At 43.0% G+C, this 21817-nt stretch overlaps 6 protein-coding genes across 7 annotated transcripts; 3 read left to right on the forward strand and 3 right to left on the reverse strand.

The window, feature by feature from the left end:
• The first annotated feature begins 1719 nt into the window (after positions 1 to 1719).
• Positions 1720 to 5204, forward strand: LOC119546634 (short-chain dehydrogenase/reductase family 16C member 6). 2 transcript variants are annotated; one of them, XM_037853078.1, is made up of 6 exons: positions 1720 to 1842; positions 3178 to 3300; positions 4014 to 4167; positions 4231 to 4385; positions 4444 to 4804; positions 4859 to 5204. In XM_037853078.1, exons 2-6 carry the CDS (start codon positions 3278 to 3280, stop codon positions 5120 to 5122), a joined length of 957 nt encoding a protein of 318 aa, XP_037709006.1. In that variant the 5' UTR covers positions 1720 to 1842; positions 3178 to 3277; the 3' UTR covers positions 5123 to 5204. The 2 variants fall into 2 exon arrangements, with proteins under 2 accessions (XP_037709006.1, XP_037709007.1); XM_037853079.1 differs by lacking the exon at positions 1720 to 1842 and adding an exon at positions 2880 to 3021.
• Positions 5205 to 5693: 489 nt separating this feature from the next.
• On the forward strand, positions 5694 to 11122 carry LOC119547377 (rab3 GTPase-activating protein regulatory subunit). The gene is made up of 8 exons (XM_037854201.1): positions 5694 to 5825; positions 5887 to 6196; positions 6248 to 8041; positions 8107 to 8323; positions 8379 to 8506; positions 8564 to 9689; positions 10312 to 10509; positions 10577 to 11122. Exons 1-8 carry the CDS (start codon positions 5750 to 5752, stop codon positions 10751 to 10753), a joined length of 4026 nt encoding a protein of 1341 aa, XP_037710129.1. The 5' UTR covers positions 5694 to 5749; the 3' UTR covers positions 10754 to 11122.
• Positions 11123 to 11530: 408 nt separating this feature from the next.
• LOC119546764 (WD repeat-containing protein on Y chromosome) lies at positions 11531 to 12367 on the reverse strand. Its single transcript, XM_037853311.1, has one exon. The coding sequence runs from the start codon at positions 11994 to 11996 to the stop codon at positions 11676 to 11678; it is 321 nt and encodes a 106-aa protein (XP_037709239.1). The 5' UTR covers positions 11997 to 12367; the 3' UTR covers positions 11531 to 11675.
• A 128-nt stretch (positions 12368 to 12495) lies between these two features.
• Positions 12496 to 13598, reverse strand: LOC119546763 (60S ribosomal protein L7-2). Its single transcript, XM_037853310.1, has 3 exons — positions 13476 to 13598; positions 12762 to 13410; positions 12496 to 12699 (listed from the first exon to the last, which is right to left on the reverse strand). Exons 1-3 carry the CDS (start codon positions 13484 to 13486, stop codon positions 12586 to 12588), a joined length of 774 nt encoding a protein of 257 aa, XP_037709238.1. The 5' UTR covers positions 13487 to 13598; the 3' UTR covers positions 12496 to 12585.
• Positions 13599 to 13855: 257 nt separating this feature from the next.
• Positions 13856 to 19209, forward strand: LOC119547037 (large neutral amino acids transporter small subunit 1). The gene is made up of 8 exons (XM_037853711.1): positions 13856 to 13976; positions 14489 to 14753; positions 15827 to 16022; positions 16272 to 16374; positions 16429 to 16696; positions 17539 to 17863; positions 17968 to 18092; positions 18461 to 19209. The coding sequence occupies exons 2-8, from the start codon at positions 14542 to 14544 to the stop codon at positions 18732 to 18734; spliced, it is 1503 nt and encodes a 500-aa protein (XP_037709639.1). The 5' UTR covers positions 13856 to 13976; positions 14489 to 14541; the 3' UTR covers positions 18735 to 19209.
• Positions 18913 to 21593, reverse strand: LOC119547038 (PI-PLC X domain-containing protein 1). The gene is made up of 3 exons (XM_037853712.1): positions 19958 to 21593; positions 19531 to 19804; positions 18913 to 19469 (listed from the first exon to the last, which is right to left on the reverse strand). Exons 1-3 carry the CDS (start codon positions 20880 to 20882, stop codon positions 19232 to 19234), a joined length of 1437 nt encoding a protein of 478 aa, XP_037709640.1. The 5' UTR covers positions 20883 to 21593; the 3' UTR covers positions 18913 to 19231.
• Positions 21594 to 21817: the final 224 nt, after the last annotated feature.

Here is a 21817-nt window from a genome sequence, read left to right on the forward strand (position 1 = left end):
TCAGAATGCCATTTTTAAAATTATTTCTAAAAACCCTTCATCAAGATAATTCTTTTGCTATGTTCCAATAATTTTACATCAATTTGCATATTATTGGGTCAAGTAAAAACAGGGTACTTGCCGCATTAGTGACTATTTTTGACATGATCGGATCAGATATTCTTATATCTGGTCAATTCCATAAGCTTACCACCCTTTTTGGCCCCTTCGTATTCCTTAACTTATTCAGGTGCCTGACATGTCATATTGATATTGATTGTTAATGCACGCCACATCGATAAGTCAAATGAAGGCAGAAAATCAAGGTGGTGGAATAGAAGGGAAGGGAGGGTGGATTGGAACCATAATGACTAAACATTAAGCAACAAGCTGGCTGCCAACTAATAACCCCACCCATTAACAAAGGCTGGTATGCGGGGGAAGTACATAATAGACAGAAATTCTTTGTTTACTTTGATTTGTGTTCAGTGCGATGATTGTCCGAGTGACAGCTGAGCGTTAAAGTCGCGATTATTTCCCATTGTGACTGAGTAGCTTACATTTATTAAGAGCGCCTACAAACAAAACATTGTTACAATTTTGATATTTAATAAGACTATAGGTAAATAAACCATTTTTATTAAATAACAAGTCTCCCACCTACTAATATTACAAATCACAAAGTTAATTATCAGTTTCTAAAGTGCAACTGCTTCTGTTCTTCTGGTTTTTGTAGTGCTGCTTCAGTTGTTGTTGCACTCGAAATTGACACCAATTATGTGAACGGGTCGTCGATCGCTTGAAATTGAACGGCAAATGCGGGGAGAGCCCTTCAATGACCTTCCGTCAATCAGATAATAAAACAAGTAAAAGCCATACAGTCGAATGTACCGACTATGAGATACCCAAGGAGCAAAAATACTGCATACCTAAGAGACGTAAAAATTAGTTTTTTGTACAACAACCATGTCTTAACTTAAGTATTTCAAAACAATTTCGTCCAAGTTATATGATTAATAAGGATTTTCGGAGGTCGGTATTTTAATACAAACATATTTACATATTAAACCATTTCTTAACAATAAGTGTTTACATTTTTTATTGTACATGACAAAGAATTTGAAACTTTGTATCTATATATATACATATACATTATACATTCTGGTGGAACTTTTTATTTTATCTTTCACTTATTATGCACGATATAAATACACCCTTCTTCTCGATGAGAAACGGATATATAAACAAAGGAAAAAAAATAATAAGATGCATTCGAGTAAAAGTGAATTTCGGTTCAAAGCATACATATACATATATTTATTCTGATTATCAGCCAAGGAAAAAACTGGATAAGAGCATTATCCAGATCCAGTTGACGCTCCCCGCTCTCTTTTCAATTATAACGACCGCTGAACTTGAACTTCGTGGCGAACTTAAGCTTACTCATCTCAAAAATAAGCAAAAACAAAGCATGAAAACGGTAAATCATGCTTAGCCAAGTTGGTTTGAGCCAAGTTTTTGCTTCCCGGTCTTTTGTTTTCGTCTGGACCCCGATGAAGGTCACCTGTGGCTGGTGGTATTTTTTCTGGAAAAGTGAAACAAAGAGGGGATCATTTGTCAGTTTGCGGTGGCTCAAGGATCACGTTCCAGCGCTCTTCCAATCCATCTGCTCTCTTAAGCACTCTCTTGGGGACCCCACTTTTCCCGATTTGAACGTAGGCTTCGTCGCTTTGGAAGGCCTACAACTGGAATCATTTGTCGCCGAGCAGCGAGGCCCATCGGTCGTTCCAGTCTCGACTTGGGTTCGGATCTTCTTCACATTTAACGATAACGATCCGTTGGAAATACTAAAACTCGAATTCTGTAAATAATTCATACATTAAATATAACTTCTTCGATTTCGAGTTATAAACATATTAATACAGTGTAAAGTTTGTAATTTGTGAAAGTGAAATAAGATGTTAAAACATGTACCCCACAAACTAGAAACTAGTGTTTAACTGCAGGATATTACACAGTAAACCAATCGATTAAATCAACCATTAAATAAATGGACGCACCTGTTCATTGAAAACAATGATAAGATAGCTAGTCAAATTCATTAAGAATAATGACTTTTGAATATCATGTTGATTAGTTACATTTAATTATTAGGTTTTCCATTATACAATCTTCTTCAGTTAAGTGATATCTGTGTCTATACAGTAAAAACCACATATTTTTGGCTTTCTAGCTTTTTCTGCTTGTTTTGATACGGTAACGTTAAAAGCATAACAGCCCTAATAATTATATACAATTACGTTAAGTAAACAATCATCAGATACCTAATTGATTAGGCAACCGAAAACGCAGGAAAAGTATTATAGAGACCCTCGTTGCATTTTATGGTTACGGCTTTCGGTTGTTGCAACAAACATTTTGGCTTCCCCATTGCAGCGGGCCATTTGGTTGCCTCTTGCCAAGAAAGTAAAAGAGCCAAACACTGCAGTTGGCCAAAGAGAAGAGAACTTGGACAAGAGCATAAGAGACTTGCACTTTTTGGCATCGCGTAATCGAGCCGCATTCATCAGGCAGTGCAATATGCAAACATTTATCTAGGGGGGATTTTAGAATTAGTTTCAATTAAAGGGTTCCTATTTCATGATATTCAAATCGTATTTAAAATTAATAAATTTAAGTAATGTTATAGCCGTTTATTTATGATCATACAAATTTATAAAATATTGTTATTTATAAATACCTCCTTAAAGTCAATTGGTTTATAATTTGATCTTCAAGCTTTATTTGTGTTTTTAAAATGTTTCATATCCAATCTAATATTGCGGGGTGTAAGTCCCGTATAACCCCCATTCCTACGCCCCTGCATCCTATTTTCTTTGCGAGCATTTGTCTCTTTTCTGTGTGCCACATCGGAGTGCACGTAATTTTCCATTTAGTGGCAACCGAATCGAAAACGAAAGTGGAAATGTTGCAATGCCGCCGGCGACTCCATCTCCTGCACCTCCTCCTCGCTCGCCCACGCCGCTCGCTCTTGGCCAGCCGGTTGTAAAATCGGGGAAAAATAAAAATAATAAAAAAGAAAACCGACTCCTCGCCAAGCTCAAAAGCCAAAAGTTGTGGAAAGGAAGCCCGCAAATACGGAAGAGCGACGAGCCAGTTAAACTATCCGTGACTCAAAATCATTATTTTTCATTACAGGCATTGAATCGCACTTGGTTCTGCTTGAATCAGCTGTCAAAGAGCGCCGGATTTCGGAATCCAGGGAAACCATACACTTATCCGAACGTATACGGTCATTATGATAGAACGAGAAATTATCCAGTAAGTGCTAAGGCTTATCGCTCTATGTCCAGAAATGAAATACTGATAAAAACACTGCTCCCTCATCAGTAATTACAGTAAAGACACTATTTTGAGGTCAGCTTCAAATTGTATGATTACTTTATTTCATTTTGCTTGTGTCTTTTTCAAATTATAATTATAGATAACTATCAATCAAATAGTTAAAATATTATAAAACGATCCTTGCACAAGTTTTATTCATCTGCTAATTACATTTAGAAGATATAGATGCGAAATATTTTGTACATACAGGGTTGTATTGAAAATTTAAATTAAATTTAGTTTTAGAAATGGTCAAGATTACCATAATATTATTCTTGGATATTATAATTCCCATAATCCATTCATATGTAATTTTCCAGCCCAGCGAGCTTCTACTGTCGCTCGCTTGGCCCCTCGAGTATCCGAAAAGGGGGCCAAGACCCAGTGTCAATACTCGAGGCAGTCTTAGTACTCTCCACTATCTTATGTTGTACTATATTATGAAGACTTGGCAAAGTCCGTCGATCGCCTTCTGCCCGACCGTTTGAACATTGCACATGCAGCGGGCGCATACAAATAGATAAATTAAATCATTTCGGGGTTTGTCGAGCTTCAACTTTGTTTAAATATTTGCCAGCTCGGAGTGGCTAGTAACTAGCTAGTTGGATATTTCACTTAGATATTGTGCATTATATTGTTGTTCATTTCAGCACGACCCCCGCTTCGAAGCGCATCTTCGAAGTTCTTCAGGATGTCCTGCAGTTCTTGGTGCTCTTCGTAAGAATTCTGCTGGAGTTGTTTGTTACCCTGGTACAGACTTTCTTGCCCAAAAAACTGAAAGATGTCAGCGGGGAGATAGTCCTGGTAAAGATACATTATACAACGTTTTTAATTTTTTTGTATAAATTACATTTTCTATCCCCAAAGATTACAGGAACTGGACATGGAATAGGCCGGGAGCTCGCCCTTCATTATGCTTCTTTGGGCAGCACAGTGGTTTGTGTGGACATCGATGAGAAAAACAACTTGCAGACTGTCCAGAAGGCCAAACGCCTCAATCTAGGCGAAGTTTACAGCTACAGGTATTAAATATGTAATTAAATTATATCAAAATAATTTTCATCCTATTTATCTATCCAGCTGCGATGTTTCCAAGCGCGATGAGGTTATGGCCCTGGCGGATCGGGTCAAGGCCGAGGTTGGACACATATCGGTGCTTGTAAACAATGTCGGCATAATGCCCACCCACCCGATCCTCCAGCAGTCAGCCGAGGAAATCCAACGGGTGTTTGATGTGAATGTGTTCTCGCAGTTCTGGACCATCCAGGCCTTTTTGTCCCACATGCAGGAGAAGAATCGTGGCCACATCATCTGCCTCTCTTCTATTGCCGGTTTGGTTGGGATCTCTAACTTGGTGCCCTATTGCGCCACAAAATTCGCAGTTCGTGGGCTGATGGAGGCACTGCATGCAGAGTTACGAGAAGGTCCTTACAGGGATCTGGTAGGATACAAGTTCGCATCCCAATAATACAAACCTAATGTAAGCCTATTTTAGATAAAGACAACCACCATCTTCCCCTATATGACCAACACCGGCCTGTGCAAGCATCCCAAGGTGAAGTTCCCCTCGATCCTGGGCCTGCTAGATCCCAAGCAGGTGGCCAGAAGAATCGTGGAGGCCCACCGCTCCGGTCTTATGGAGGTAACCATCCCCAGCTGCCTGCTGCACATCAACAACTGGACGCGACTCCTGCCCGATCATTGCGGCCTGATGCTGAAGGACTTTATCGACAGCGGTGTGGATTCGGATTTAATTTAGGTTACCCTCGATTTAGTAGATCATAGATCGAGTTACAATGTGTTGCAGTACAATAAACTTACTTTTGGAGTATGTATTAAAATAAAATCAAAAATAATATGAAAGAACCACCTAAGGACCACCTAGAGGACCACAACTTAGTCGGTGCAGTAAACTGGGGCTTAAACAATTGTTTCTTTTATTGTGTGTTGTTTTTAAATTGGCGGCGGAATTCTATAAATCCAAATAAATTAAAACTCATGATTCAGCACGGCATTCTTATGAACCAACATTAGAATAAAAATGAAAAGTAACCTCCTTGGAAATAAAAACTTTAATCTTTATTTTATTTAACTCCCTTTTTAGACCGATTCACTTGTTCTAGCGATTTTCCAACTTTTTTAATCCGTCTACTAAAAAGAATAATACTATTACCAAACTCGTTTTAAATAATTGATTTCTCGATAAATTATATTTAAGCGCAATTAGTTCGTTGTGATTGGCGATACCTGTTGCACTGAAATCGATATTTGTGAATAGCTATAGCACCAGTGTTGGCTATATTCAAAAGCAGTCTCACAAATTAGCTAAAACTAGCTACCCTGCCACCTCCACAGCAAATCAGCTGTGTGATGAAAACAAAAGACGATGGCTTGCGAAGTAAAACACTGCGGAGAAATCCGCGATTTTAGGAAAGTACAGGAATACTTTGGACTCGGACACGGTGAGATAACTTTTCCAAAAGCTCCTGCAGTGAATAATCATAGTGTATCCATTCGGAGTAGATGACAACTGGTTAAATGCGGTAAACCATGCCATTTCACCCACTGGGGAACTGATTGCCATGGCCCAGGGTGAAAAGCTGGCGTTTCTCTCCACCTGCTGGAGCAGCCACGGAAATGCCAACACCTACGTCCTGGGGTGGTGCGGAGAGCTGGAGGATCACAACCAAATCGTGACCAGTCTCACCTGTTTGCCGATGACCCAGAACCGAAGTACAGATGGAGCTATTGAGTGGACCTGCGTGGCAGTTGGCTTAGTATCGGGCATGGTGATCTTCTACACGGACTCTGGCCTGAAGCTCTTTTCTCAATGGTCAGTTGAAAAAATGAACTTATCCACTTACTAAGAAAGTACTTTCTCCAGCTGCCAAGAAGATCCGGTCATTGGAGTAAAGTTGCAGTCTGCACCCCGCCATTCGGAGGCAGATTCCCTGCTCTACATCGTTTATCCCCGCTGTCTGTGTTTCATCCAGGGCCAGGACATCTTGCCCACCTTGACCAACTGCCGGCACAATATGCAAAGAGGCGCCTTGGAGAGGAGTACGTTTCCCATTGCGGATGTAGTGCCATTCCAAAAGTATAAGTTCAAACAGGCGAAAGAGGCCGTTATCAACGATGCCGTCATATCCAGCACACAGCGACCTCCAACATACGACTATATTGTCCAGCAGAGCATTGGCCTTGGTTACTTCGCCAAAGTGCAAGCCACGCCGCCCAGAAGCTCACAAGTTCTGGCCGCCGGAGCGGAGCCCTACTTGGGTTTCTTTCAGGCGGAGGAGGGATACAAAACCATGTCGCTAGGTGAGGTGGCCAAAGATGTTATCGGGATAGCGTACAAGAACCTGCTAGGTGGACTTTTTCGACGCACTCCAGAGCCACTGCCATCGCCAGAGGAATCCCCACTGCCTGTGCCCACAAAAGAGGCCCCCATGAGGATTCGCTGTCGCCTGTACGACGGAAAGAGAGATGGCTTAACCCTAGCAGTGGCACCAGGTGGTCGCCTGGCTGTTGTCACGGATAATCTTGACCGTGTTATGTTGGTGGACACGCAGCAAGCCATTATCCTGCGCGTGTGGAAGGGCTATCGGGATGCCCAGTGCGCTTTCGTTCCAGTCAAAGAGCGATCTGTGCGCGGGATCAAGACGCACAAGCGGAAGGCTTTGTTCCTGGTGATCTACACTCCTCGATTGGGCTGCCTGGACATCTGGGCCTTGCAAAACGGTCCCAAGGTGGCTGCTTTTAATGTCTCGAAGAGCGGTCAACTGATATACAACAATCACAGTGCTCTTGGCACCGGCAAAAGTGGTGGATCTACTGGCGGAAGCAGTCAATCCCGAAAAGCTCTTGCTATCAATCACTGTTTGTTCCTGGACCCCAGCGATGGCAGCCTGAAGGAGGTGCACATTCCCTTTCACTATGCCCTGAGCGAGACCAGCTCCCAGACATCGCGGGATATCCATATGCTGAGGCGTCTGAGAAACCAATTGAAAACCTTTAATCATGACGATGCCAAGGATGTAGTGCTGGAAGAGATTGGCGAGCTGGCTAGTGAACTACAGACGCTAGAGGTACGACAACAGTGCCTGGAAACGTTGCTTAAGAGCAAGAAGCTGCAGCCACAGGTTTTTCAGTGTATCATTAATGCCTTCATTGAAAAACCTCTTCCCGAGTCGATAATCTCCGAGGATTTTGTCGTTCAAATCGAAAACTATAAACGATTGACTGATCTCTACTTGGCCCTGAGTCAAGTCAATCAGCGGGGAGACAACGAACCACCAGTGGAGCACCTAGAGCTCTCTGATGCAGATCTTGTCACCATTAACAAGTTGGTTTTGCTGCTGGACGACGGCACCGATAAGGAAAAACCCGCCTCCACGCGCGAGGTAAGCTTCAAGCTGCAAGGGGAGCACAAGACCGAGGAGTTTGTCGATTACCTGAGCATTTTTAACATCGAGAGTCCAGATGGCATCAGGCTGTTGCCGGAGAAATCTGACAAGTTTGGCGCTGTTAGTATTGATCTCTTTAGCCAGTTTTTTGCACAAGGTCTGTGCTTTGGTCAGTTCAAGCAGTGGATCAATCAGGCATGTCTGCCCAGCAGAGATTTGCTAAAGTTGATTATTTGGTTTTGGCTTGAAAAGCCTTTTAAATACAACAACTGGTAAGGAAAGCCACATTCCAATCCATCTTTGCTTACCTTACCCATTATCTATTTCCTTGTTTCAGTGATGAAGTAGTGGATGACATGTCTCGGATCGCTGCTATGGTGCAGACTATTTGCGATCTGGCTGGTGAGCACATCCACGACTATGCCTACAATGCTATCTCACCGTGGTGGCAGGAAGTACGTGAACTTCTCTTGGAGAGCAAACAGTTTTCAGGCTTGCTGGTAGCCATTGTCTGTAAAACGGTGGCCAGTAATTTGTGGCGCAACAGAAAAGAGGTAGGCAGTCTGCAAAATCTAATAGAACAAGCTTATTAATTATGATTTTCTTCAGGGATCTTGTGACGAATCCTCGCAGAACGAGGAGGAGGAGCGCTGGGAACGCATATCGCACGATGAGGCCCAGTGGGGATTACTCACTGGGAAGCTAGAGGACGTGGCCGTGCTGGGAGCAATACTGGGGTACGTCCAAAATCCCCCATACCGATAGATTTTTATTAAACACTTTTCCATGCACAGTAAGCAGCTCACCTGCCGGGATCCCGTGGGTCCAGAGATGTCCTACGAACCACCAGACTGCAGCCTCAAGAGCATTGTAAGCAGTGGCAAAGGCATCGTCACCGAACTGACGGCCAAGTGGCTAATCAGTGCGCAACTTCATCCCAGTAAAATCTTGGAGGTATCGGCGCCGGAAAATGAGTTAGACGAAGAAAGCAAAATTGAGACAAAGGACGATCCAAATAAAGAGCGGCCCAGTGAAGAGGACGAGTCAGAAGAGGACTTAGAAATGGCTAAGGAAGTGCAGGTGACAAACAAAGATGCGCACGAACCGATTCTTGAGCGATTAGCTTTGCTCCGTGCGCACTTTCCCTTCAGCCTGGAATCGGGCGTGCTTTTAAGTCTCATGTCCTGGCAATACATGGTTCAATGGAGCAAGCAGCTATCTTCGCTAGAACATCTGAGGGCAGCATTGCTTTGCTTAAACCAATTCCGTACACCTGATTGGGCCCTGAAGCACGGAATATGCTGCATGTTGTGGAACGCCACACTAAAGTTTCCTCTCCAGGCAGCGGCCAAGCTAATTCAGAAAGTGGGACGCCTACCGGTGGACAAGATGTGCCAACAAGATCTGGAGATGTCGGCGGGAAAAGTTCCGGAGTTCCTGGAACTCAGCCTCGAATTCCTTCAGCATTTCACCACATCTATGGAGCACGACAAGCGGGAACTGCACTTCGAACAGTCTCTAAGTGAGGGAGCCCTGCCCTTGCAGTTCCTGGCTCTCCAGCAGCACCACGCCATGCCGCAGTTGCTCCGTCTGCAGACGGAACTGTGTAGTGTACTCCACTTCGTGTCCTTCTTCCAACTTCGCATTTCCAAACCTCTGACCACGCTGTTTGACTCGATGAGCAACAAGGCTCTGCTAGCGGACATCAACAAGGAGCTACCCTACGTTCTGCCAGCACCAGATCTCGTACTCCAGCAGCAGCGCACAGATTTCCTATGTCGCCTAGTGTCTGCTACTATGGACCTAATTAGAGAGGACCTGGAGCAGCTGTACATCCTGGATCATGTCTTCTACATGGCCAAGATCTGTGCTCTGGCCGACAGCTGGGAGGTCGACAAACTTCCCATTCTGAGGAGACAGGTAAGAATATGCGACACAATGTATTATAAAATCTTATTTATTCCGTTAAAAAAAGGTCACTAAACTATTTTATCTTTGCTAATTTATTTTTATAGCCGTTACTCGTAGAGTAAAAGGGTATACAGTCATTTCCGTCTGTCCGTATAAGCGCTGACATCTCGGAAACTTTAAAAGCTATAATGTTAAGATTAAGCATACCGATTCTAGGAGTTCTTAGGCAGCGCAAGTTTGTTTCAGCGCCCTTAAAGCCCTTAGCGTTAAAGACTGCCTAGCGCCCGCATTTTTAAAGATTTTGTTTTTGTGTAAATTGAAATTGATTTTATTTATCAATACCAATCTACATGCCAATAATCATATCAATCTGTTTCTTGTTTTAAAGTTGGTTAGCTGAGTATGTACGGGTATGTGATAGTCAATTTAAATTTCGAAATATATTTTCCAAAGTCGTAGACAGCTTTTCATCTGCTCAAATTGTAATACATTTGTGATCTTAGGAACCTGTGCTTTTTATTTAGGGATACCATTAGCTTCCATTTCAGTTAGTTAGTTCGTTCATCATAGAGCACAACAGAGGAAACACATTAGAATAAAGATATATTAAATATATTTTTCCCGCCTCCAGGTGGTGGAGCTGTACGCTTTCGGGTATGATGCGGAGGCCCAGATGCTGCTCCACGACATCAGTGAAGACGAGGAGCTGGGCCGGCTGCTGCTAGAGATAGCCGGCCGAAGGCTGAATCTCTACGCGGAGAGCTCGCAGTCCACGTTTCTGAAGATTGCCTCAGTAGGACACCAGTTGCTGGCCTATTTGGACAACCTGGTAAGTGCTGCCAGCGTATACCATCCGCAGTACTGATCCATGTCCACGTCTTACACCGCTCACGCAGAAGGAGCCGATGACGGAGCAGAACATTCAGATTGCGGCCACCAAACCCGATGACATCGATGTGGCGGCCCTGGACAGGCTGTTGTCCCACGCCTACAAATGCCTCTGCCGGCGCGAGTCCAAGCAGCTGCCCATCATTGCACAGATGTACAACGCCGTGCGTATCCTGCAGAACTGAGGGCGAGGATGACAAGGAAACACTCTCGTTATTCAACGTTATTCGCAAGATTCATTGCGCGTGTTTCATTGGAACTTTTAGAAACGGTTTAGCAAGAACCACAATCAGAATATCTGACTGTATTACTTTATTTTAACACCATATTATCAAGATCTATGGATACAAAATACGACACCGACATGAAAATGACCACATTGAAACCTTGACATTTAGGGTTTTATCATGCACAACCCATTCACTTGATCGTTTATCAGCAAGAACTTTGGAAACGATATGATTTGCTTTGATCTGAAGTTATATTTAGGAGTTAATTAGCAAATTAACACTTAAATATGTCTTATATTTGATTAAATCTTATATTAGTTTAAATTTGCGTTTTATTTTTTATTTATACTCCCCTTAGCTGAGAGAAGGGTAACTGATAGTCGAGGCATTTGCATTTTCCCTAGTTTAATCTGAAATGAACAACAAATATAATAACATTAAGACATTCGCCTTTTTAGCTGAAAACAACATTTTAAAAAATTCTTCGTTTAGCGACAAGATAATTTAAAAACTAAAGTTTTTTAATATATATTGAGTACGCCAAAAAATGTAATCTTTGACTTTAACGTCAAATAACTGCTCATGAGAATTGCAAATCAAAAATTGATTAGTTGTTTTGAGCATACATTTTGCATCTCCTTCAAAAAATATTTACGTTTAGCGGTTTCTTTTTATTTTCTAGTGCCCATAAAAGGTATCCATATAACTTTGACCCATTTTATGTACCCATGCAGTCCTCCATTTATAACTATATGAGACAGATAAGAAACTAAATCCGTAACATGACATTTGCAAATCGGCTCTAGAGATTTTTAGTTTTCGATAACTTACATTAGGGAGCGGTAAAATGTTTTAAAACGACCTCACAATTTATAAATCAAGTTATAGTTGAACAGGGGTCGCCACGGGTCTTGGAAGTTCGAGTCCTATATTTAACCTCTACGCTCTCCGCCTGAACACGTCCAATAGCCTCGGGCGTGGGCAATCTCTCCGGCATTCGGGTGGCGTGGACCTTGAGATGAGTGTACACAGCTATGTAGCTTTGGCTGGTGTCCACTTCGATGGGTTGACACTGTCCTGTGCGGCCGGGCAGAGAAAAATGCTTGCCCAGAATGGGATCTTTGAGGGATCTGGCCAAAAGTTTTTTTAGTCCATTGCGGTCCATCTCCCACTCCTCATTCTTCAAACTTGAATTCATTTCGCAGTTGATCTAATTTGAATTTTGAATTCTATGGTGTAGTGCCTAGAATTTTTGAAACAAAAGGATACGACGCTCCGAGTTGCACTAGGTTAGTGGCACTGATTTCGACAAATCGGAAAACAACTTTTCCTCCTTCGTGGCAACAAGTAGCTTAATTTGGCATACCTTTCTCTCCCTTCCATCCACTGCGTCTCCTTCTCGGTTATGAGTTATTTATTATTCTTAGCAAAAAGTTGATTTTCTGGTTTGTTCAATTTGGGAACTTGGCTGGGACACGCAAGGCCAAAAAGCAAAGTTGTTTCGTGGGTGGAGTTTACCATGTTGATAAACATGTAGGATAATGAGGAACGTCGTTAGAGACAGTTTCATGTGGTTCCTTAATGGTCTGGGGATTGCTTTATGAGCTAACAGTGAAACCTGGTAGGGAGCTCTAGCTAACTATAACAGACAAAAACATAAATCTCTTAAGTTGAGCAAAATCAATTAGTCCGAAGGCTTAGTTTGTTTGTAAATGTGTATTGGGCTTAGCTACAGAATGGGTTATTGAGGTTGAACAATCACTTAATGGTCTACTGGCTTAGGTTCTCTACAGGCAGCGGGAAATCAGTTCGTTGATAGCACTGCCACGATCGCCGTATTCGCCACCGCGTTTGTAGGAGACAGATACCTTCTTCTGCCAACCATTGCTGGGACTGGACAACTGCAAAGAACGATTATCGGATTAGGACTGCTGTAAAGATGGCTCCTGAAGATATAACCTACCGTAAAGGCGCACAGGAACTCATTGACAGCCGCAAAGTTCGGACCCACTGTACAGATTTCGTGGATGATGTCCTCCAGACAGATCACGCCCTTCTCGCCCAACTGCTCCTCCACCATGGTGTTCGACTGGATGGCCGTCTTCTTGCCGTTGATGCGGGCGAAGCCCTTCTTGAAGACCAGCTCGCGAATGGAGCTGAGCGAGGGATTGCCATAGACCACGAAGGGTTCGATCACGCGCAGCAGCAGCTGGTTCTCCTTGGTGTTCTCCAGAAAGACGGCGTTGTGGCGCGTGCCCATGCGCAGGGTTCGGAATATTTCCGATGTGGTCTTGTCAAAGATCTTCTTTCCCGCGTGGCGCATCACGAAGAGTAGCTTGGGGTTGCAATCATCGGCGGCCTTGGCACTCTGCTCGGTGACATTGGTGCGCAGGATGGTTTGCTTGATCCGCTTGGCCGTGCGCTCAGCTTTCAGGTAGCCCATTACAAAGGATTCGGCGCGGCGGAACTTGTGGTGATTTTTGCTGGCGGTCCTCTTCTTGATGCGGTCATTTTTCTTCTGCGTAATGACGGACTCATCCTGGAGAATCCTCCTCTTGCGGTGCTTCAGCACGGAGACCGTTTTGCCGGGCAATTTGTTGGGAACAGCATATCTGGGGGTGAATTTACGAGGCCTTGTATTAAGTGATCACATATTAGATGATTATATGCAGCTTACTTGTCTGACATGTCTAGTTTTTAGCTTTTAAAACGCAGTCGAAGAAAGCACGTGCAATTATCAAAACAATAACTAAAAAGGATAGAGATGGGAATTGGACGACGGTTAGTTTGTTATCGATAACTGATAGATGCAAAAGCTGGCCGCGTTTCGGGGTGACTGACTTATGTATTTAAAATTCAGGCGGGAGTTTTAATTAATATTTTATATCTTTTATTTATTTAACGTTGAACTTAAAAGTTGTTCGGTTTGATACAGATATTCACAATTAGTTTTCAACACCTACTAACGCTTCGTTTTGTAAACAAACATTTAGATTCCACTTTCCGGTTTTGAGTAATTATTTCTCTCTTTGGATTTCATGACTCACAAACGCGAATCGCTCTCTCTCTGGTTTTGGGGTGGAAATTGTTAATTTTAGTATGAAATGCCGGTCTCGTCTCGATGCCAACGCACAGTCGCTGTTCGCAGTCGAAGCCGTTTTGTTGTGTCTCGCTCGAGGTAAAAGAAATCGCGTTTTACGGCCAAAAACAGACAAGATAAACCAAAATAATCAGCCAAACTGCATTCCAAGCGTTGCAAAAAAAGCCAAGGGGCAAGTGTCAGAAAGCTACAACTTCGCAACTGCAATTTTCATTGCCACGCGTCGCAGTTTGATGACGAAATCGTGAAAATTGGCACGCGGCGAAGGCGTCACTAGAAAAACACACGCAACTCAATGGGAAAATATCACGCCAACCCCCGAAGACCGTACTTTAAAGCTTAATGTTTGTGTATCGAAGATAGTGCTGTCTGAAAACATAATTAAAGTTTATGCCTGACAATGAGAGATTACATTGGTGCCAGCTAAGCAAAGATCGGGTCTTCAAGAGCAATTAGTAACTACTCGTAGACCAAAAACTAAACGCGAAAGACAGCCATTTGTTTACAATTTGCGCAACACGTGCCGAACTCTCGTTCAGAGATAGCAAAAGTTAGCACATTTAAAATTCAAATACTTTGTTGCTTTTCAGTGGCAATGTCAGTCATCCAGCAATAGAGCAGAACCAGATTCCAGCACTCAATCATGACGGACAGATATGCCAATGGAGTCACCACCAGCCTGGTTGAGCCCACAAACAGACGCTCCTCCTCCGGGAACACCAATCCCAGCGAGGGGGAGGAGAAGATTGTCCTGAAACGGAAGCTAACCCTCATCAACGGAGTGGCCATCATAGTGGGCACCATCATCGGATCGGGCATCTTCATCGCACCCACTGGAGTCTTTATTTACACCGAGTGAGTGAGACGATTTGCATATTCATACGCCCACATACACATAGCACCATCCTTAATTCAATTTGTCCACAAAAAGGTCAATTTAAGCGTTAATTAATGGATAGATTGTCGCAAACATTCCTTTGGCACCAATTAAGATAAATTTATTAGTTGTCGATTTTTCCTCGAAGATTCGCCCTCGAAATTCTGGGCAAATATTGCGTCAGCTTTAAAGCGTATTTAAACATCTTGTCTCCAGTTACAAGAATAACGTCAATAAGGCGAGCCAAACTTTCAAAATATTGATAAGGGGGCAAGAAAGGTGTGCGTCATAAGAATATGGCAGTTGGAAAACAGTTCCAAGGTTACATATGTTCCGTTCGTATAGTAGCTATTAAAATTACGGAAAAAAAAACTATAATTTAAATGGACAATCTATTTTTATACCCGTTACTCGTAGAGTACTAGATTCGTCGAAAAGTATATAACAGGTAGAAGGAAGCATTTCCGACCACATAAAGTATATACTTGTATGTATATTCCTGATCAGGATCATTAGACAAGTCAATCTAGCCATTTCGGAAACTATAAAAGCAAGAATGTTGGGACCTGGCATGCAGATTCTTGGGATTCCTGTGCAGCGCAAGTTTGTTTTAGCAGGGTGCCACGTCACCCTAACGCCTAAGACCCGACTAGCGCCCACATTTTTTAATATTTTCCAAAAATTTAAAAGACTTGTTCTTATTATTAATACATGCCAAACAATATTCAAATCGGACCATTCATTAAAAAGTTATAACCAAATAACAATTAATAATTAGCAAATTCAATCGAGATTTCACACCACGCTAGGTGGCGCTATATGCTAGGTGGCGTGAAAACAGCCAATTTGCTGCAAGCATACATCCATCCCTCTCACACTCCTTTGAGCAGAGTAACGGGTATCTAATAGTCGAGGTTATTTACTTTAGCAGTTTCTCTTGCTTTCATTCTGAATAGCCATATATGTGTGGTATTCCTATCCCAAAATCTCTTATTTCTCTTCGCACAATTTGTTTATTTGTATTTCACGCTCGCTGTTTATTTTTTTTCAGATCCGTGGGAAGTTCCCTTTTGATTTGGTCGGCCTGTGGGATTTTATCGACGATCGGAGCTCTTTGCTACGCCGAACTGGGAACGAGCATCACCAGATCTGGCGGGGATTATGCCTATCTGCTGGTGTCCTTCGGACCGCTGGTGGGATTCCTGCGGCTCTGGATAGCACTGCTCATCATCCGACCGACCACACAGGTCAGTTCCTAAGGCCCGTCAATTGAATTACGGAATGTTTATTTGTCTTGATTGATGGATGGGCAGAGCTTTGAATTGGTTGCTGATGCAAATAAATAGAAATTTATTAAGTGGCGGCTACCTTCGACCGGAATTGAATTCAATTACGGGGAAAACAACTTTCTCGAATGAAAACAAAAGGCGGGCACGCGATAGAACAAACTAATTAATCTGGTTGATGTACTTTAAACATATATCTTTTTGTTCCAGACCATAGTGGCATTAACTTTTGCCCATTATGCGGCCAAGCCATTCTTCCCGGACTGCGATCCACCGCAGAATGCAGTGAAGCTACTGGCGGCCATTTGTCTAAGTGAGTAAGCCAACCCATGCCCCCGGCAGCAACTAACTTTAATTTATTTCCCAGCTCTGCTCACCGCCATTAACTGCCTGTCCGTCAAGGTGTCGATGAAGGTGCAGGACGTATTCACGGTGGGCAAGCTGCTGGCCCTCATCATGATTATTCTGGCCGGACTGTACTACATGGCCACGGGCAGGCTGGAGAACTTCAGCAATCCCTGGGAGGGCACCTACACTGCCCGCAACATTGGCTACGCCTTCTACTCCGGTCTGTTTGCCTTTGGTGGATGGAATTACTTGAACTTTGTCACGGAGGAGCTGCAGGATCCGTACAAGTGAGTGGTTGGGGGGGTCGAGGGTTCCGTCCTGCCATCATGACAAATGGCTGCGAAAGTGGAATGGGTTGTTCTGGGTTATTCGTCCTACTCATTCCTTTTGCGTCATGCGCAGGCGACAACAAGTGGAAACTTGTTGAGCGTCCTTGAGTCGTGGGTCCTAGAGTGTGGTCGAGTGGGCGGGAAGCTGCCCCCTCCTCCCTAACGAATTCAATTTGCTCTCGAAGCGCAGCAATCAATTTAAGTGCTCCACCCCCTTCACAGCCAAGTGGAATTCTCTGAAAACAGCACGTTCCTTTTCGCACAAGATAAATTTTAAGCAAGGAATTAACGCTATTTTCATTCGAACATGGAAAATTATATCTAAATTGTATTTAATTGCCAGATGGTATTACTTCTGTCTTTGTTAAGAGTGGTAACAACTACATATATCGACAAAAAATTCAGTTTATATATTTCCATGGGCTGTTCAACAAAGTAAATTACTTCCCTAAAGAGGCTATACTATTTTGCTCACAGTGTTTCAAATCCTGTTTAAGAGACCCACATTTAAAATTTGCTGAGCAGGAAAAAAATATTGTAGGTGTTATTTGATTGGAAAACTAATTATTATTTTTATAAACTACTGTAGTTTTAAATATAATTTTGTTGAGCTACCAGTTTTTTTGTAAATATAAGAAGTGTTGGAAATAATTTAATTAAGCATATTTAAAAATGGTACTTAAATATTTCCAATATATAATAAATTTATTTATCGAAAATGTGTTGCATTTCAGAAAGTGGCATATATCACAAAAAAATATTCACTAAAATATAAATTTGTATAATCTGATCTTTTGCAGAAACCTTCCGCGTGCCATTTGGATAGCCATGCCCCTGGTCACGGGCATCTATGTTCTGGTTAACTTGGCCTATTTCGCAGTGGTCAACAAACCGGAGATGCTCAGTTCCTTGGCCGTGGCGGTGACCTTTGGAAACCGAGTGTTCGGACCTCTGGCTTTTATGGTGCCCATTTTCGTGGCCTTGAGCACCTTTGGAGGCGTGAACGGGGTGCTCTTCACCTCGGCGCGACTGTTCGCCACTGGTGCTCAGGAGGGGCATTTGCCAAAGTTTTTCCAGCTGTTCCACGTCAAGCAACAGACTCCCATTCCCGCCCTGATTTTCACAGTAAGTTGGCACTGGCAATTTGCATTTTACCCGAGAATTGTTATATGATATTTGCATATTTATGATAAACATGATATATGATATGATATGATGTTTACCCTTAGTGTCTGATGTCGCTGCTAATGCTGCTCACGGATAATGTCTACCAGTTGATCAACTACTTCAGTTCGGTACTATGGCTTTCAGTGGTGGCCAGCATAGCCGGAATGTTGTGGCTCCGGCATAAGAGGTTGGTATTTTGATAATTAATACCATTTACATGTCTACATTATAATGATATTTAAAGAAAATGATACCAATTATTAAAGCTAGTCAAGGGATGCTTAATCTTAGCCAACAAAAATATTTTTAATTTACACAAATAATAGTTATCCACCTGAGAAGTAATGAAACTCTCAAGAAGGTTATGGTAGGTTAAGATTTTGGCCACCAGAATAAAGTCAGTATTCCGTCATTAATACAAACCAGCTGTTAGTACTTAATATTATTAACTTACTAATAATACTTTAAGTTAGAAATGTGTTGCTCACATATTTATTTTGTGAGTTTAATGAGTTGTTAACCTGTCGAATAACAAATATTTTTGCATTCTTTCAGGCCCGACTTGCCACGACCCATTAAAGTCCATCTCGCGCTGCCCATTATCTTTATGGTGGGCTGCGTCACGTTGGTACTGCTCCCGAATCTGGAGGAGCCCGGAAATCTCCTGATTGGCGTCGCCATCACCCTGGCCGGCATTCCATTCTACTACGCCTTCATCGCCTGGAAAAAGAAGCCCAAGTGCTACGGACGATTGTCCAACTCGGTTGTGGAGATTTGCCGGGCCGTCTTTAATACCACCATAATCGAGTCGAATGAGGCGATAAACTAGATCTGTTTACCCCACCGTAGAACTTCGTGCATTTAGTTCGAAATCACTCGTAATTGATATTTGAAAACTCTATAATCTTGTTAAATTTTAAACAGTTTTAAGCAAGCCCTGCCCCATTTGTATGATATTTTAGCTAGGAAATTGGCATTCCCCTCAACGAAATCGGCACACATTAGAATTTAGTTTGTAACGTATGTATGTATGTATTTATTTGAGCAAGCTCCTCAGTTAACAGGTTTTACACATACCAAGGCCTGTTTGGCTCACTTCCCACTAAAGTTTACTTTAAAATTTATGGTTAGGTGCTACAATCCTAATTCCTTTTTAACATAATCAGGAAGTCGTTGAAGCGCTTTTATGGGAACAAACTTTAAAATGTGACATGTTTAGGGAAGCTACACAGCAGTACAATAAGCATCGTTTGGATGTTTAACTTAACCGCTTAGCAAATAAATGTATTACTGCAAATTCAAAACTTGTGTTCAAGTGAATTCCCTCTACATATAAATCCTACGGGTATTATATTCTATAGCCGTCTCCACGATTGTGGTGCCCCGTACGAAGTCCACGGACACTATATTGGCATTTGTGCCCAGTTCATTGCGATAAAGCTGGGAGACCCGCCAATTCACGTTATCGGCCATCTTGCGCAGACCTCCTGTTTTGTCCAGGATGACGTCCCAGGTCTCCGGGGTCAGCTCCGCCATATCGGACACAGGGCGGCTGGAGAATCGACTGCGGGAGCATGGAGCGATTATTGAATCTTATCGTATTACCAAAAGGTATGTGCACTCACGATACGTCGAAGTCATTAACGTTGCGCAAATAGCCCTCAAGTTGTGCCCACGTCTGCTTGTTTCCCCAGCGCTGTTCCACGGACCCGAACAATACCTCTGGGAACTCCTCCACCATGGCCTCATGGTCGTAGGCCAGAAACACATTCTGCCTTCGGGCCCAAATGTCGCGCAAGGATGCCCGCCAGGTCAGCGAAGGATGAGCAATGAGGTCCTGGAACTGGTCGCGCAAATAGCTAACCAGCAGGCGATGAACACCAAGTCCCTTGCCAAAGCCTAAGGGAAACAGAAATTGGGATTTATCAATAGTTATGACTTGATGGAAAATGTTCTGATCCCTACTTCTGATCGAAATAATATTGATATCCATTCATGTTATATTACTTTGAAAGGAAGCATATATATATCTATCTTTCATCTAATCCTTACCAACTGGGAACTCCTTGAGTCCGAAGATGACAATCTCGTTAGTCTCATGGACAAAGTCCCGAACCTGATTGATCACCTCCTGCAGAGGCCGCTGTTTGGTGATCCCATGATAGATGAAGAACGGGTCCGGTGAGTTTCGATAGTACCCAACCCGTATGTCCAGGTAGCGCACTCCATGCATCAACTGCCCCCGGATATCCTCATCCTGGGTCAGGGCGTACTTGGTCACCAGACTTTCCCTGAGCAGTGGATCGAAATTGGGGCGATATGAGCCCGAGTCGTGGGATCCGGGAATAAAGAGATCTCGCAAGCGCATCTCTCCGATTTTAGACTTCAGATCGTTCATCCAGCGAGGAAACCCCTTGAGGCATGTTTTGGCCAAGATATTGCCCTGTCCATCGATGTAACTGGCCCAAAAGCCATAGCATGAGGATTGAACTGTCACATTCCTGGACAAGGCATAATCATAGGGTAGTCCAGTGGTGAACCATTGGGTGGCCAACCCCTGACTTGGTTTAATGGCAGCCACAACATCTGTGGCGCCTCCATTGGCCACCCAGTACTGCTCTTTCTCCTCCTTAGAGCTCGATTGGGTTTCCGGTCTGGTTGTGAACCCACTGATGGGAACATAGCTGGGGGATCCTTCGTCGGAACCACTTCCCTCCTCGCTGCGGAAGGAGGCCAAAGGAGTGCGCGTGGGCAGGACTTTTGTCTGGAAGTTGAGCGCATCCTCTTGCGTCACGAGGACTTGGTCACCCTTATTCGCAGGAGCATTACTCCAGGAGACCTCCAGAAATCTCTTGCGGGCACTGATGGTCAGCCAGACCTTGAGATTGTTGGGATCCTCGTAGTGGGGTTCGGTCTGAGCCTCCGTCCAGGAGACGAGCAGAGCCACCACCACAAGCTGTACAATTTTTCCCACCATATCTCTGATTGAATTACTGCTGATTCGAGCTGATTGCAACTGACGCTAATCGGCGGTTCCGAATCAGAACAGTAATATAAACACGACACTCCGAGAGATCAGCTCAGATCAACCGCTCGCGTCGAGAGCTCTGGACTTAATGAATTGAGGTCCAGACCCCAAATTCCGTAGCACAGGTTATCTGGGGTACCAATTATAAAAAAAAATTGGAACCCGACAAGGGAGCTTAGCAACAAAAGTCTGTGTAAATTAACTTCGATGTTTAGACTTCCTAGACCACCTTCTCGTTTGCGTACCGCTCGTTATATATTTATATATTTATATTTACCCTGGGACTCACAGTAATTTCGCCCTTATGCTAACCGAAGGATTATAATTATTTTCAATGACTGTGTAAATAGAACATTTGAACAAGATCCGATAAGATTCCGAACAATAGAGAATGCAAATTCTCAGCAATTTGCTAGTTATAAAAAACTTATTTATTCGCACTCGGCTTTAATTGGCAGTGTAATGTTCATTGGGCTTTGGTATTACAGAACACAAACAGATTCGGAGGTTAAATACGCGTACTTCCTATAGGAAGCTAAACAATGGAGCGTTATGATATTATTTGATTCAACTTAGCTTCGCACCGACTAATAAATTAATGTAAAAAGCACACGATCTGCCCGTTTGTGACATTCCGAACCCAACGTCGCCTCTCAACTGAAGCTCAAATGCGAGAACCAAACCGAGAAGAGCTTGTGCAATGGGTTCTTTTTATAAACATTTCCACTTTCCATGTAAACGCTTGATATTTGAGTGCCAAGTGTTAAACAAACAATTCAATACCCATTAATGGTATCTGATATTTTGTAAGAGCTTTTACTTGTTTAACAACTTTTATAACAAATGTTTTAGTTATAATTGGGTTACTTTTTTTATTTTAAGAT

The sequence above is a fragment of the Drosophila subpulchrella genome, chromosome 2L (assembly GCF_014743375.2).
Source record: "Drosophila subpulchrella strain 33 F10 #4 breed RU33 chromosome 2L, RU_Dsub_v1.1 Primary Assembly, whole genome shotgun sequence".
NCBI classification, from domain to species: domain Eukaryota; kingdom Metazoa; phylum Arthropoda; class Insecta; order Diptera; family Drosophilidae; genus Drosophila; species Drosophila subpulchrella.